The sequence below is a fragment of the Chelon labrosus genome (assembly GCF_963514085.1).
Source record: "Chelon labrosus genome assembly, chromosome: 22".
Lineage (NCBI taxonomy): Eukaryota > Metazoa > Chordata > Actinopteri > Mugiliformes > Mugilidae > Chelon > Chelon labrosus.
In genome coordinates, this window is record NC_140355.1 from 660132 (window position 1) to 675950 (window position 15819).

General features: G+C 38.7%; 1 protein-coding gene across 4 annotated transcripts; it reads left to right on the forward strand.

The window, feature by feature from the left end:
- Positions 1-385: 385 nt before the first annotated feature.
- LOC311507710 (leukemia inhibitory factor receptor-like) lies at positions 386-15259 on the forward strand. 4 transcript variants are annotated; one of them, XM_084572163.1, is made up of 20 exons: positions 386-858; positions 1044-1127; positions 1335-1534; positions 1627-1765; positions 3307-3458; positions 3545-3698; positions 3775-4035; positions 4131-4257; positions 4961-5097; positions 6750-6895; positions 6984-7137; positions 7214-7275; positions 7560-7779; positions 9049-9225; positions 9309-9410; positions 9492-9653; positions 12891-13019; positions 13126-13219; positions 13302-13368; positions 14199-15259. In XM_084572163.1, exons 3-20 carry the CDS (start codon positions 1412-1414, stop codon positions 14667-14669), a joined length of 2877 nt encoding a protein of 958 aa, XP_084428289.1. In that variant the 5' UTR covers positions 386-858; positions 1044-1127; positions 1335-1411; the 3' UTR covers positions 14670-15259. The 4 variants fall into 4 exon arrangements, with proteins under 4 accessions (XP_084428289.1, XP_084428287.1, XP_084428290.1 ...); XM_084572161.1 differs by having other exon boundaries at positions 386-1127; XM_084572164.1 differs by lacking the exon at positions 1044-1127 and having other exon boundaries at positions 1521-1534.
- Positions 15260-15819: the final 560 nt, after the last annotated feature.

Sequence of the window (15819 nt, forward strand, 5' to 3'; positions counted from 1 at the left end):
TTCCACAGCGCCATGCAATAACCTCTGGTATGCGCCTAGTTGGTCAGAGGTTCATCCTACAGCGAGATAATGACCCAAAACACAAGTCCAAGCTATGCCAGAACTACCTCAGGAAAAGAGAACAAGATGGTAAGCTTGAAAACATGGAGTGGCCAGCACAGTCTCCAGACTTAAACCCCATCGAGCTGGTTTGGGATGAACTGGACAGAAGAGTGAAAGCCAAGCAACCTACAAGTGTCAAACATTTCTGGGAACTTCTGCAACAGATTTGAGAAGAACTTTCTGAAGAATATTTGATTTCTACTGTAGAAAGAATGCCAAGAGTGTGTTCAGCTGTTATATCTGCCAAAGGTGGCTACTTTGATGAGTCAAAAGTTTAGAATATATTCTTTTTCAACTCAAATTGCTTATTTGTTCTATGCTTTCATTTCAGCGTGCAATGAGACACTAAACCGAATAATTTTCAGTAAAAAAATGGAAAAAGTGTGGTGTTCTAAAACTTCTGACCGGTAGTGTATATATTTAGCTACAGCTGTCGCAAAAAGTTTTGAGAATGACACAAGTATTGGTTTTCTCGAAGTGCTGCTTCAGTGTTTTTAGATCTTTTAGTCTGATGTTACTATACTTAAGTATAATTACAAGCATTTCATAAGTGTCAAAGGCTTTTATTGACAATTACATTAAGTTTATGCAAAGAGTCAGTATTTGCAGTGTTGACCCTTTTTTTCAAGACCTCAGCAGAGTTAGACAAGTCACGTGATCGGGATATGACGGGAGTATTTTTGTGGGCTCGGGATGGGATTGGAGCGACAACTGATTCCCGTGTCACCCTCTAGATGGAATGAATGAAGCGATATGGTAAGTTATGGTAAGATAAGTTTTTGGCGTGAAGATTTTCTTATGTAGCCTACCAAAGGGGGGCCCCAGCAGAGAAAGTTCGGGAACCACTGGATTAAGGTCTGGGGAGTTTCCTGGCCAAGGACCCAAAATTTCGATGTTTTGTTCCCCGAGCCACATAGTTACCACTTTTTCCTTATGGCAAGGTGCTCCATCGTGCTGGGAAAGGCATTGTTCATCACCAAATGTTCTTGGATGTTTGGGAAAAGTTGCTCTCGGAGGATGTTTTGGTAGGCCATACATTCTTTATTCATGGCTGTGTTCTTAGGCAAAATTGTGAGTGAGCCCACTCCCTTGGCTGATGTGTAATCGAAATCAAATAATAGCATAATAATAATAATACACAATAAAAAATTGCTTTTATGCAGTCCTAAATTTTAACCATGAAAACATTCGAGTGCAAGTATTGTGTCTAATTTGGCTACTCTGACTCATAGTTACGAGAAGGCAGCTGCTCCATTTCCTGCACTGAAATCCCCATAGATTTCACAATCATTTTGAACTCCTCCGGCAAATGGATTTCCAAAGAATGTCTCACTTGCGGGATTTGGCGGGTGTGGCTTCAAGGAGTAACTTGACAGTGGAACTTTCTTCTGTTTTTACCCCTTCCGAACCTTCACCAGTCGGACATCCTCATGTAAGTCTTTGTATTTTCACCTCTATACAGTAATTGCCTCAGGAACATGCTTTTTAATGATACTGACACAGTACTGTAATGTATTTCCATAGATATCACCACCATTAGCTTACTGCGTTTTCTATCAAAAAATGTCCACTGTGATTGTTTGGAGGATGATAACGATCACATGGATATTGCTGGTCTCACTGTTCTGTAAGAGCACACAAAGTGGGAATGGACAAAAAACAGGTGAGCATGTCATCTACTAACGTCTTAAAGCTAGCAAGTATACGAAGTATTTAATGTATTTTACAGCTGTGAAGAGTAGGCCTACTAATAGTGTAAAAACATTGCCATCAATGCCATGATACCTTCCCAGTCGTCAGCTCAGGAAAGTTAGAAATGTCACAATAAGTAAAGAGCGTTTTTAGCATACAATCTGTGATACATAGTTTGACAGTCAAACTGCGACCCCTTGTCCAGAGGTTTCTTGACATTGCAAGTCATATGATGTCTTAAAATTACTAACGCGGACGCTGGATTTAGTAACAAATAGCAGCAGCCTGTGCAGAAATACTACACAAAAAGCTGTTGAGATGTAGTATTCTGTGGACAAATGTAAATAAAGTATCCGCGAATAAATGTAATTTACAGTAAACAGTTGCAATTTAACTGTCAGCTATAGCGCTTATAAAATTAAGCTAGTTCACGTCACGTCTGGAGTCCCTTTCTTCAGGTTTTGACAAACTCTCTTAAAATAACTGTAAATCTCAGTGGTCTAAAAAATACATCAACACCACCAGTCATCGAGTTTTAAACAACTGCGGTAACGTCAATTTTTATTAGTGAACCACACAAATAACTTCTTATTCTACGTGAGTTCAGGTTAAATTCTGTACAGAGCAGGTGAACGGCCGGTGTGTGTGGAGGATGATAGATAGATAGATAGATAGATAGCAAAACTGCTTCTCGCCCCTACTTGACAGAAATGCGGTGGTAAATTCAGACATAGTGAACCATACAGCCAGAGTGGAGTGGCTCAACTCTTGATGGGTTACAGGAAAAGAGGAGAGTGAGTGTCTTCTCCAACAAAGGCCTTTTAAATGCCAGTTCAGCCAGTCTCCTCCAACTATTGGCTGGTATACAGTCATGGCTGGTCTACAGGAGGGAGTCAGACACGCGACTCACAGTCCTAACAATATGTAGTAAAATAGACAAATATGTTTTTTTAAAATAAGATAATCCTTGAACCCACAACAATGATTTTTTTTTCTACAATTAAAGTGGGGAGTTCACTGCTGAACTACTGTACCTGGCTGTTGATGTGATTGTGCAGGAGGTGTTGTCTCGCTCATTTGTTGAGTTGCTCTAAGAAGAGGGATATTTTTTATAATGTGGTCTGTGCTGGGTTTCATGTAAATATACCAGGATGTTTGATACCGGTGAGTATGGGGATTTATGAGAATGATTTGCACCTGAATAATACATTTTGGAGAGGCTGAGCTGCAGCAGGTAACGGTTTCATTAGTTCATGGCCTTTATACAGTAGGCTATTTAGCAACTACCCATATAGTGGTTATAAATGGAAAACTGAATGGCAGTCAAAAAAGTGACACGTGAGGGTATAGACTGGTTGATGAGGCCAGAATATAATTGTGTAACCACCTTTTGTTTGATTAAGGCTTTGAAGCAAAATCTAAAATTTGATAAAATCCTTATGTGTTATTTCATGGAACACAGGACTACACAAGCATATTCCTATTAAAATGTCTTGTGGTCATTTTCCTCAGGTCTTTGGCAATGTCAACCTCGGAATCTGACTCTTACCACGTCTGATGACACGCTCATTTTAAATTGGGAAGATGACCAATTATGCTCTGCATTGCATGATGGGCTTATCTATGAGGTGGTGGTTCTCAGAGAAGACAAGCAAGTACATTATGTAAGAGTTCCATATCAACAACCTACACTTTCAGAACAGCCAAACAAACCTATTATACCTCTAACTTGTTCGTGAAAATGTTTTAGGATGAAGTTCGTGTGACACCTGACCAGATTGGATCTAGTCATTCCTGGAACTGGACGTCTAATTTGCCATTGGACTGTGCTTCTCATTCAGTCAGACTCCGTCTCCAAAACCACAATTATACAGTTCCATGGACACAAGAACAGACTCTTCCTGGTTAGATTTAGTCTCAAATAACCTCATAATGTCATCATTTGTACACGCTTATTGTCTTATCATTGTGCTTTTACAGGGAACCAAGGCTCCACAAGAATACGTGTTTATCCAACTGACAGAGTGTTTGAAGCCGGCAGCACAGCCACCTTCTGCTGTATTCTGCCAGCTGGTCAAACATTTGACGAAATGCATTATAACCACACCAAAATGAGCACTGTCAAGATCAGCAATCAGACATATGTTCTGACTCTCAAACCGAACGTTGCGTCCGGTTCCTGTGTCAATGTAATATGTAAAACAAACCGAAACATGTCTGGGGCGTGTGCTTATATTGGCTGTAAGTATGACTTAGCATTTGATATTTCGAGTTAAAAAAAGTCCTCTTGTTTACAAATCCTGGCTCTTTTTTTCTTTGTGTTTGCAATATATCAGACCCACCTGCGGACAGAGACCTTCAATGTGAAACCCGGGATTTCGAATCAGTTGAATGTTACTGGACAATAGGAAGACATACTCACCTATCCCTCAAGAGTCCAACGGTTTATGAGCTACTTAGAAGGTATAATATAACTATACTTGGTACAACCACAAGGTGGCGTGTGGAAACAAGGATTTTAATTTTGCAAGCAACAGAGTAAATAACTATGAAATGTTACCACTGCTGAGCACTTTATTAGGAAGATTGAATTGTCTGTGTAATTATCACTGCTGCCACTCATATTGTAGACCAAACAAATCTGATGACACAGGTGGGAAGATAAATGCCAGACTGGTTGGAGCTAATTGAAAGGCTATGGTGATTCAGATAACCACACAGCCACCCTTGAGTTGAACAACTGTGGAAGAACCAAATTCAGGTTCCTCCACAGTTTGTCAAGAACAAATATCAGTGGGCACACTGTCCAAAACTGGATAGTTGTAGACTGGAAAAACACGAGACAGATTTATTGATGGCAGGTCAGGTCATCTAGTCTGTTGCTGGTAGTGTAATGTTGTGGGCATTTTATTGTCACATTAATTGTCACTCATATCAGTCGTGGTTTGAGTGCTGAAGTTATTTGGAGTATTGCTAAGTGACATTTAAACATATCAATACAACTTTATTTATTATTTAGTGGATAGTTGGTAAAACAAAATGCAATTCATACCATTCTTAGTTTCCACACTGCAGGTGTAGTCACGGTGGTCTCTTTTTTGTTGTGGGAAAGAAATAAAAATAAATATACATATATAAAAAAACATATGTTATTTTTGTGTTTCAGTCCATGTACAGATGGATTACCGGGTAAATGTTTGAATAAAATGCAAGTCGATGTTGGCGAAAGGAACTGGACCTTATTAGCACGAAATAAGCTTGGACAAGTGGAGCTCCAAGACAGGGCAGACCTGACTAAAAGAGGTAATTTTATAAAAAATGAATAGTTTCTGTGGCAAAATGCTTACATGTTTATACACCTGAGTAATACTTTAGTAATAACTTATATTTTTTTTAACTACCCTGCAGATTTCTTGTTAACCAAAAATATTGTGGCAGTCAGTTAGGACATCTACTTTATGTACAACACTAGTAAAAACAGTCTGTAAAATCTGTCTGTAAGCAGTTGTTAACAGAAAAATTATTTTCCTTATCCATTTTACACTTTACATTTTATTGAGAATTCACTATATCACAGTTCCAGAGGGTCAGAAATTAGCATTTCAATAGCACTGCATTAAAATGATTTAACTTGGCTCAAATGTTTCGTTGGCCTTCCATACGTTTCTTGCTCTATAGAGCAATTTATAAATTGCAAGGATCTGAGGTCAGGGATGTGCAAAGACCTGTCCTATACATTGACTTGTTTTCTTTTAACCATTCTATCAAAACTTTGGGATATTGTCTATTTGGAAGACCCATGATTATATTTCCATATAATCTTCCTTCCTTATGATGCCATCTATTTTCTGAAGCATACCTGTCCCCCCTGCAGCAATGCACCCCCAAAACATGATGTTGCCTCGTGCCTTACAGTTGGCAGCTATGGAGCAATGGCTTCTTCCTTGCTGAGCAACCTTTTAGGTTATGTTAATGTGTAGGACTTGTTTTACTTGGATATAGCCATTTTTGTGTGTTTTCATGTGGTCTTTTGCTGTTGCTGTGCTCTTGTGGCTCAGTCACGATCATAATGACACATCTGTTCAGTGATTCCCTAAAGCGCACTCACATTCACAGACCAGTACAAGCACTGGGAGCAACTCAGGGTTTAGTGTCTTGCTTGCGTACAACCCGCCATAATTGCCCCATGTATGGTTCCATGGTGTGTAGTTTTGTTCGCAGAGATGAACATGGTACCTTCAGGAATTTGGAAATTGTTTTTCAGGATAAATCAAACTTGTCGGAGTATAGCATCAAGTCAAATTAACTTCTGGGGTATTGATCTGGTCAGTTAAGTAAGAGAGGCAGTTGTTAATCAGTTTCAGCTGCTTTGGTGTTAATGAAATAACACAGTGCACTAGACTGACAACGGTGAGACAAACCCCAAAACAAGAATGGGTTTACAGGTGGAGGCCCCTGACATTTCTTCCCTCCTTATCTTTTCTGACCGATACCTGGACCCTACAGAGGTTGCACAGACAGTCCAACTCCTCCAGGATGGCACACCAATTCGTGCCATTGCCAGAAGGTTTGCTGTGTTTCCCTGCACAGTGTCAAGAACATGGAGGAGATTCCAGGAGACAGGCAGTTACTCTAGGAGAGCTGTACAGGGCCGCAGAAGGTCCTCAACCCATCAGTAGCTTGCTGTTTAAAGACATAGTCTTCTGAAAATTTGGAATTGTGATAGTGAATTATAAGTGAAATCATTATTGGAAAAAATTAACATAACATGCCATGTTATGTTATTAACATAACATAACATGGCATAACATATATGTTCTTACCAACTGGCTAACACTACAGTTTGTAAGTAAAAAAAGTTGAAAAATCTTTTTCAACCAGTTAGCTTGTAAACTTCTAGCCTCAACTGCATTTATTCAGCACATTCAGCAGATTGTTGTGGTCTTTTGTTTCAGTACACATGTTTGCTCCGGATAGAGTGACGGCATCATCTGTGAATGCCAGAAACATCAGTCTGGAGTGGAGGTGGACTGTGCTGCAATACCATAACATCAATATAACGTGCCAAGTAAACGTTAGCGATGGTGAAACACATACAATAGTGAGTGGAGGGTGAGACATCTGCTCATTAACTTAAAATGCTGCACTGGAACAGGTTAACATAATTCGTGTTCATTTTGTGTTCTCAGAAGGAAAACTTTGGAGTTGGCCTTAATTTTACAGTTATCAATGATCTGACACCGAGCTGGACATATCATATGACAGTACGATGCAGAACTTCACAAAATTTCTGGAAATGGAGTGAATGGAGTAAAAATGTCAAATTCACCACAAAGGGAGATGGTAAGTATTTTAAAAAGCAAATATTTTAATCAATATTGAAAATTTAACAGATATTTAATTTCTGCTTGCACCACAGTTCCAGATGCTCCCGATGTGTGGATGCAGATAATGGAAAACCAAACAGTCATCTTTTGGAAAGTAAGTGAAACTATTCTACGACGCTAAACAGTTTGTTGATTGAATTGACTGCAGTTAGCCTGTGCTAGATGGTAATAGTTTGATGGTTCATTCAATCACCTGCCATTATTTTTGATAGTGCCTTTTGATTGTGTTTCAAGGGCAGCCACCACATGGTTCTGTGTGACATAGATCTGTGTATTGTAGTCATCTTCAACAGTTAGAGAGTAGTGATGACCATGGCATCAGTTCCTTAGATTTTAGTATGCCAGGTAAACTAAATTCCTGATGTTACCTCTCTGTAGCCACTGCTGGACAAGCAAAGCCATGGAAACATCATAGACTATCAAGTGGCCTGGACAAAGACCAGTGAGCAAGATCAACAAAACCAAACAGTGTCTCATAGCCAGCACAATCTTACACTGAGTCTGGACACACGTGAAGAGCATATCGTCACAGTTACCGCAAGAAACATATATGGCCGCTCACCCACATCAATTGTCAACATTCCTAGCTTTGGTCCAGGTAAGACTTTAAAAGAGCTGCACACATTACATCTAAGAAATTTGGAACTCTTTGGAAAGCAATGCAACAAGTTTGAAATATGTGTAGTTTGAATTTACATGTAATGTACAAATGTTACAAACATATAAGTTTTAATGTGCACAATCTTTACGCTGCCTTTAACTCCAGTTTTCAATATTTTTTCATGTAAAGCACTTTATGGCAGGTATCTGTGAAAACTTCTATATAAACTGTCAATGTCTTGAGGGACTTCCCTCCGGTTGTTTGACCCTCTAAAGGCCTAAACAACACAGTGGTACCTGAATATGTTCCAGTACCGGACCACAAAAGACCAGCATCTAAAAGGAAATTAACCTCAAGATCTACAAGACACATATAACCAGCCAGGCAGACTAGAACAAGGTGTACCTGCACTCAGCAACAGGGGAGAAAACAGAAAACAGCTCCCTCTTTTTAAAATGAATCTATATCTGCCAATCAGCTCCTTAAAAAATGAGCAGGAAAAAAAGAGCCACCTATTCCTGTAACTCTCAGTAGTTATGGCTTCATGAGTCATTTTACTAACTAAATTGTAGACATTCCAGAAATAACTCTAGGCATCATTGCTACAACTGTCAAAGATGTGTCATCAAGTACAGTGGCATTAAGAATGTTTGTATGACCTAGTTAGCTTCTACCATATAGTTCTTTCTGAACTTTCACAATTATTTTATTCTCCATGCTCAAGGATAGTTTACCCTTAATCAACACTATGATACTGAACCAGATTAGTCCATCCTTAATAACAGGTTATATGCCACAGTTTTAATGTTGTTGTAATTAAACCTATAATTAATTACAGAGCTTACTCTTTATTCTGGACTCCTGGAAGTAGTTACTCCATAGCTGTTCTTGGAGACCTAAACCACAAATTCCTCAACAGTGGAGTAAATTGGAGGGGATTGATCGGGAATTGCTTGCTTTTATCTGAACCATAGGTGTTATGTTGGACTGTGTCGGCCACTCACTGTCCGTAACAAACATAATGTTTGAGCATAAAGTGGCTCAGAGTGTATACCAGAGCACATTAGGCCCAAGGTCAATCATAAACTTTGTAGTCGTATCATCACATTTATGGACGTATGTCCAGAACACATACAAGTTGAAAGTCCCAAACACATAGTTAGGATGAACTGGGAACATCTGGCACATGCCCCTATTGCATGGGATTCCTTGCACCTCATTGTAATTGCTTGTCAAATCTAACACTTAAAAAGTCTTTGTTTTCAGATAGAACCAGAGTGAACACTTCTTGGATCACCGGCAGCAACAGTAGCTTCAATCTGTCCTGGTCTGCCAGTCTTCAAGCTACTTGTGGTTATGTAGTAGACTGGTGTCCTTTTGGGCATGGCACTGTGGAGTGGCTTAAAGTACCTCCCAATAAAACTAACACCAGAATATCTTCAAGTAAGTCCTCTTCTTTACCTTCAAAACTTTTGCGCCTAACATCACAATTGCTCATATTTCAACACGTTATTCCTTCACCCAAGATAACTTTAGAGATGGAGTACGGTACTTATTGTCCATATACGCCTGCACCGAAAGAGCTCCTGTGCTACTGGAGAGATTGGAGGGATATGTGAAAGAGACAAGTAAGCCAGAATTTTACTACTTCTCACACAAAGTATTGGTGCTTAAAAATGCCACGTGTGTCATTCAAGTCACTTTTCCAGGAATAGAAGACCCGCTGTTCAAATCTTTGAAATTTAAACAACAAGACTTCAATGTTGAGGTATCCTGGGATCCGATACCTTTGAGAGAACAGACTGCTTTTATCCAAGGCTATATTCTCTACGGTTTGGACAAGTATAGCACAGTCTCTAAAGTGAAAACTGGTAAGCTCAAACTCACCTTCTTATCACACAAAGAAATTAACTGAGAGCCTTTGTTTGCTGAAAATGTTTTTACTAACCTCACAAGTGTAGCGCAGGGTGTGTCAATACACTGTGTTACCTCTCTAAAGTGGTTACAAATGTAACACCTTAGACCCATTGGTCATAGAGCTTTTAAGGATGCCAGGGATTGCATACTGTATTTATGGTATTTTCCCTTCTGAGTTTGACCAGCCACCAGACAGGCATTCCATATTACTTTGGTGCTCAGGCTGAAATGAGTATACTCAACAGGTACAGCTTGTTTTTGACTTTTGACCCGGGTAGGCCCCCAATATCTCACCTTCAGGTAGAAAACAACTCATACTATAACTCATACTGGCACCGGAATGAACTTTTGCACATACCAAGCATGATTATAGGTTTACAGGGCTGCTAGAAAGTATTTGCATCCCTCAGAATTGTCTACATTTCTGCGTAAGTCAATGTATGTCCTGAAAGTAGACAGAGAGAACCCAATCAAACACAAATATACATTACTGAGACAGAAATATAAAGAAATAGGTGGACAAAATATTATCACCCTATCTTCTGAAGTAATAGTCAAATTTTGTCAAAGCCAGATCCCACTGAAGCATTGCAGGAAATGTATGCAAAAGCTACAAAATAAAAGTGATGTCTCGCAGTGAACACTAGTAAATTACAAATAAAACAAAAATAAAAACATTGAATGTGGATTACTTACAATTATATACTGAATGATTACAAAGCATTCTCAGTTCCTTTTGAAGATGTTTCACCACTCATCCAAGTGGCCTCGTTAAAAGAAGAGATTCTCTATTATGTTGGATTTCAAAATTAAAGCCCCATAAAATGTCATGTATTTTCTCTCCTTTCCCTGTAAGAAACTCCCCTTTTCCAAAAATCAAATTCCACTTCAAAATGAATATTCAGCACTTTAGAATAACACCCAGAAGATATCATAGTCTTCTGAGTCCCATAAAATTTTGCATACTCTCTTGCTTTTCCCTATGACTCTTTATATTAGTTCTACTTCAGAATGATGGTACAGCTCCTCAAAATGTTAAAAATGCAATCAGTCAGACCAGTAACGAAATATGAACACATACATAAACCACAAACAGTAACTGAACCTTTGATTTCTGCTGTAGTTTAGCCTTTAGGTCTTTCACATTCTTGGATTGGTAATAAGAAACTACATGGAAACTACTCCGATTGTAGACATACAGATTATATAATCTACAATCAGAGATTTTTTTGAACATTAACATTTTTAAAGTGTGGTTGCAAATATCTAGATGCATTCTTTTGATTAAACGTTTTTGCATGTCTTGCAATAATTGTATATGTAAAATCTGAAAGTAATAATGGATCCATTTCTGATGCCATTACTGACGTCAGTTGTTGACTCACCTTTAGCATCTGGCTAGCTCTGTAAGTGTTAGCACTCCTCTTTCTCTGTGGCTAGTCCAAGTCGTTTACCATCAAAAAGCACCACTTATCAGGATATTCACTCAGCAGGCACAGGCACACTAGAATCTGCCATCATAACTTTCAGAATTAGTTCGAAGTTCAGTTCACATAGATAAAAGTGAATTAGTTTAAGTTCATAGTTAACATTTTTTTTAATTGTCCATAGACTCCAAAATGAACAGTTCATGCACATTTTTTTTTTTTTAAATGAGCAGCTTCAAGCTATACTTGTTTATTAGAATCACTGACTGACCTGCCCATCCATTCCCAGCCTGTGATATTTTTTCCACCAGGATCTGTGTCACGTCTTTTGTCATGTCTTGTCCTTCGTCATGTCTTTTGTCATGTCTTAGTTTCTGTCATGTTTTGTAATGTCCTCCGTTCTTGGTTCTGTCATGTCTTAGTCCGTCATGGTTTAGTTTCCTGTGTTTCTGTTTATTGTATTAAGTTCTCGGTTTTCATAGTCATGGTTAGTGTTTAGTTGTTTCTGTTCTGTTTCCTGTTTTATTTTGCTGAGTTCTCGATTTCCTGTTTTCATGCCTTTTTGTTCCCTTGATTGGATCATTGATTTCACCTTGTGTTGATTCTTGATTTTCTTCGCCTGTGTCTCGTCACCCCTGTTCCTCATGTCTATATATAGCCCTGCCTTCCCCTTTGTCTCTGTCGCGTCATACTGCATGTTTCCCTCGTTTCATGTCATTGTTCATGTTCCTTGCCATAGTTTCATGCTACGTCATAGATTTGTTTGTGTGTTAGAGTTTTGCTTTTTGGATTTCCTGCCCTGTCAGCAGCGTCTTTAGTTTTTGTAAGTTTTGTTTTTTATTAATTAAAACCCCTTTTGCCTACTCCTGCCTCTCAAGTCCTGCATTTGGGTCCGCACCCCAACCCCTGCCAACCCTTTTGTGACAATCTGTACTGATTTTTTGAATAACATTGACTGTATATACTGGGAAATAACTTAAATGTTTGTGTGGATCAGCTGCTTCTGTGGTGCCAGAGGCGGCTTCTCTTTCAGTTTCACCAGTCATGCTGTATGCCATAAATTGCAAGTTGGCTGACAGCTGTCGTAATTTTTTTTTTCTTTTTTTCCTGAATGGGGGTTAACGTCATTATTTCCCTCTAGATTGAGCAAAACCCACGTCTACGCTCACAGTTAGAAAAATTATGCGTTCAGATCACAGTTCATGAACGCTGTTCATTGAGCGCGATCATGCACAACACTGACTTTTGACACATAACAACTAAACAATACAAAATTATAAAATAACAATCTGTAATTGAATTTAAAAGTCTGGAAAAAAATATAAATATAACGCATGGCTGGGACTAATCTATCATCACACACAGGACAGATTAGAGACTGCAAAATACAGCTTTACAAACCTTGATGTTTGTGTCCTGAATACAGAACAAAAGTAAAGTATTTGTAAAGTTTCCATCCACCACAATGTACATACAGAATGTCTTTATATTTCTATTTTTCTCTATATGTTTTTCAGGGTGTTTTTATTTTTTGTATATATTTTTCAGTTTTTTTATTTTTTTATTATTTATTTTTTAATTTTCCTGTCAAATTCATTATTGTTTTTTGTATATATTTTTGCCAAATTCCGTGCTACCGTGACAAGGAAATTTCCCATACGTGGGATAAATAAACAGTGTGTCATGTCTTATGTCTTATTCAGTGTTATGCAGTGACCATAAAGATAATACCATTGTAATACCAGTCACTCTCTCTTTGTTTAGACAACCCAGAGGCCACCAGCCTGACTGCAACAAACCTGAAAATCACATCCTACACATTCACAGTCGTGGCACAGACAGCAGTCGGAGAATGTGGCAATGCGTCTATTATTGTGACCTTGAATTCTCAGAGTATGTTACTTCTTTTTTTTTTTCAGACCGTATTACTGGATATGATCTGTCATCACTCTCTGTAATTTTGTTTGAAATACTTATTTGGGCTGTTTGTCCTCACCAGCTGATAACTTGATCAAGACAGTCGTTATTTCCCTGGGGGCAGTTTTTGTTCTCCTTTCCTTCATCACTATCCTCTGCTATAGACACTCGGCATGGTGAGCAAGCCAGCACATTCATTTTCTATGTAATCTGCTTCTTGGTTTGAGATTTATTCCCTTGCATTCTTGCATCCAACAGTATCACTCAGAAAATCTACCCTCCAATACCAACACCAGTGTTGAAGGACAAGTGGTTGACACGATTGGTACGTTTTCAAGATCATGGCTTAAAGGGGGACACCACTGATTTTATTTATGTAAAATTCATCATCAGTTAATCTGTGAAAACAGCTAAACTCTTCTGTGTCTCCTGTGAAAATCTCCTAGATGATGTCACTGTGATATCACTATTAGAATAAGAATTCTCTTTATCACCACATATGTTCACACATATGAGGAATTTGTTGTCAACTTAAAAAGTCTGTGAGAGAGTACATATGTGGGAGGTTATTTTCAAGTCCAGTTGCCAATGGAATGAAACAGTTCTTGTGGCTCAAAAGGTTAGTGTCCCGGGTGAGAGGGGTCGGCTGCAATCTTTCCTGCCTGCTTCAGTGTCTGGGAGGTGTGTGGGTCCTGAAGAGAAGGCGGATTGCAACCAGTTACCCTCTCAGCAGAGCAAATATTATGCTGCAGTAGGCCTTTGTCCTTAGCAGTGGCAGCAGACATCAGGTGTATTTCACAAAAAACAGCATTTTAGGGGCTTGCCTCATAGGCTACAGACTGCCATTCATGAACATTCACTTCAACTGTAAAAGCAGTGCAGCTAATCCTCTGATTCTAACACAAGTAGGACTATTCCACCTCACCCTAGCCATAGTTTTTCTGCACTGAACTATGGGGGTATGATGTATGTCTATCTTTATTCAGGAGCATGATGTTACCCCCAAAACACTTCCCTTGCATTTAGATCAAATCATATTCATAATAACTTTATTTTTTTAGCACCAAATAAATATTGTGAGGTTATTAGAATGCTGATGTTTCCATTCGGCTCATATTTTTTTTTTTATGAATATGGTGTAACTTTGTTTTTCAGGGTGAACAACTTCACATGGATCAGAGTTTCCACAGTGAAGCAGATATCATGGATATTCCAGAACTGCATTATAAATCTGGAGCACCTCTGACCGCTTATGCAAGCCAGGAGGACATGTATATTGCATTTGTACAACCTTCTAAAGATTACTACAACAAGGACCTGAAAATGTGTACCCAGCCACCCCTCACCCTACACACCACAGCTGTCAAGTCTCAGTCGGGTTTACCAGCTTCTCCTTTGAGAGGTTTATTTTCTAATCCGTCATATAACCTGATAATGCAGACAGGGAATCAGCAGACAAATTCAGGAGTTGAGGTTCAAGAGGAGACACCTACACTAAGCTCCAGTGGATACAAGCCCCAGAGTCCCTCAAATCTCGACATCCTAAACCAGACAGAAGGGGATTCAGACAGTCCTCTGTTCTGTGTCACCACTTACATTTTGTTACCACAGCCATCTTCCACGTAGTTGGTGCATGCACAAACATGGTTAAACACTGTATATAAAGCAATGGCAACAAAGTGACATACAGCCTTTAAAAAGGTAAAACAAATCATTACAATCATTGTCTGTAGTTAAATGCATTCTGGTAATTGTGAATCACTGTAGGCACATATTTTATCCCTAGTGAAACAGAGACAAGCATTCAAACATTGTTCTCACCCACGTAACTTGAAGATGCCAGTTTCTATACAGTTTTGTATAAGCCTGGCTGCTGGTACTTTAAATTCGCACATTTCTTTGCCCATTGCCCATTTATACTGTTAAGTCAGTTTTGCTGCAGTTGTTCGAAGCTTGACAGAAAGGGCACTGCTGTACACTTAAAAATTCATCTAGCTGCTTCTGTCTTCTGCCATGTAATCAATGTACGTACACTGGGTTTTACCCATTGTTCTGGTACAGGTTGGTATAGTGTTACAGAACTGCTTTTTCTCTTTATTTTCTTGTTAGCTAAATCTAATGGAGTATTCTTGAACTATTCTTGTTTTGAATTAAAGATTTTCATCTTGTGGCGAATCCTCTGTATTCACTTTTACTAAAATGCCCACCACATGGAAGATGCTGTATTTTTCTCTTCTTTTGAAACTTATCCCTGGTGAAACAGAGACAAGCATTCCAACGTAAAGAAGGAAAAAGGATAGGATTCTGCAGTCCTCCACCACTGCTGTCTCCCATGGACAACCAGGCCTTTTCATGTTTCTAAGCTCACCAGTGTGTTCATCTTCTGAAAATATACCACACAGTTGATTTGGCCACTCCTAATGTTGTTTCTATCTCTCTTTTGCACTCAATTGGTTTTTACAACCTAAGGATGGTCTCTTTCACCACAGTGAAGGATCCTTTGGCGGCATGTTATGAGCTTACAGGAAAGCTTTCTAAATGAGCACTTGAAATTCACAATAGAGCTTTCTGCTTAATTTTTAAAGTAATAAATAAGGAAATATAGCACATTTGTCCATTAAAATGCTTTAATTGTCCCAATTATGTTTGGTCCCATGAAAAATAAACAGTTAAAGCTCCAATTTGTATGTGAATTCCATCAGATTGAAGCTGGGAGACAGCACTTCAAGCCCATATTATATTATTATATTGCAACTATAATATAATTCGTTACAAG

Bases quoted from the DNA above. Each gene is read 5' to 3' on its own strand.
- LOC311507710 (XM_084572162.1), top strand. From the start codon at position 1,412: ATGGATTTCCAAAGAATGTCTCACTTGCGGGATTTGGCGGGTGTGGCT. The intron at 6,896-6,983 runs GTGAGTGGAGGG...TTGTGTTCTCAG, and splicing joins ATGGTGAAACACATACAATA to AAGGAAAACTTTGGAGTTGG. The intron at 13,020-13,125 runs GTATGTTACTTC...TGTCCTCACCAG, and splicing joins TGTGACCTTGAATTCTCAGA to CTGATAACTTGATCAAGACA.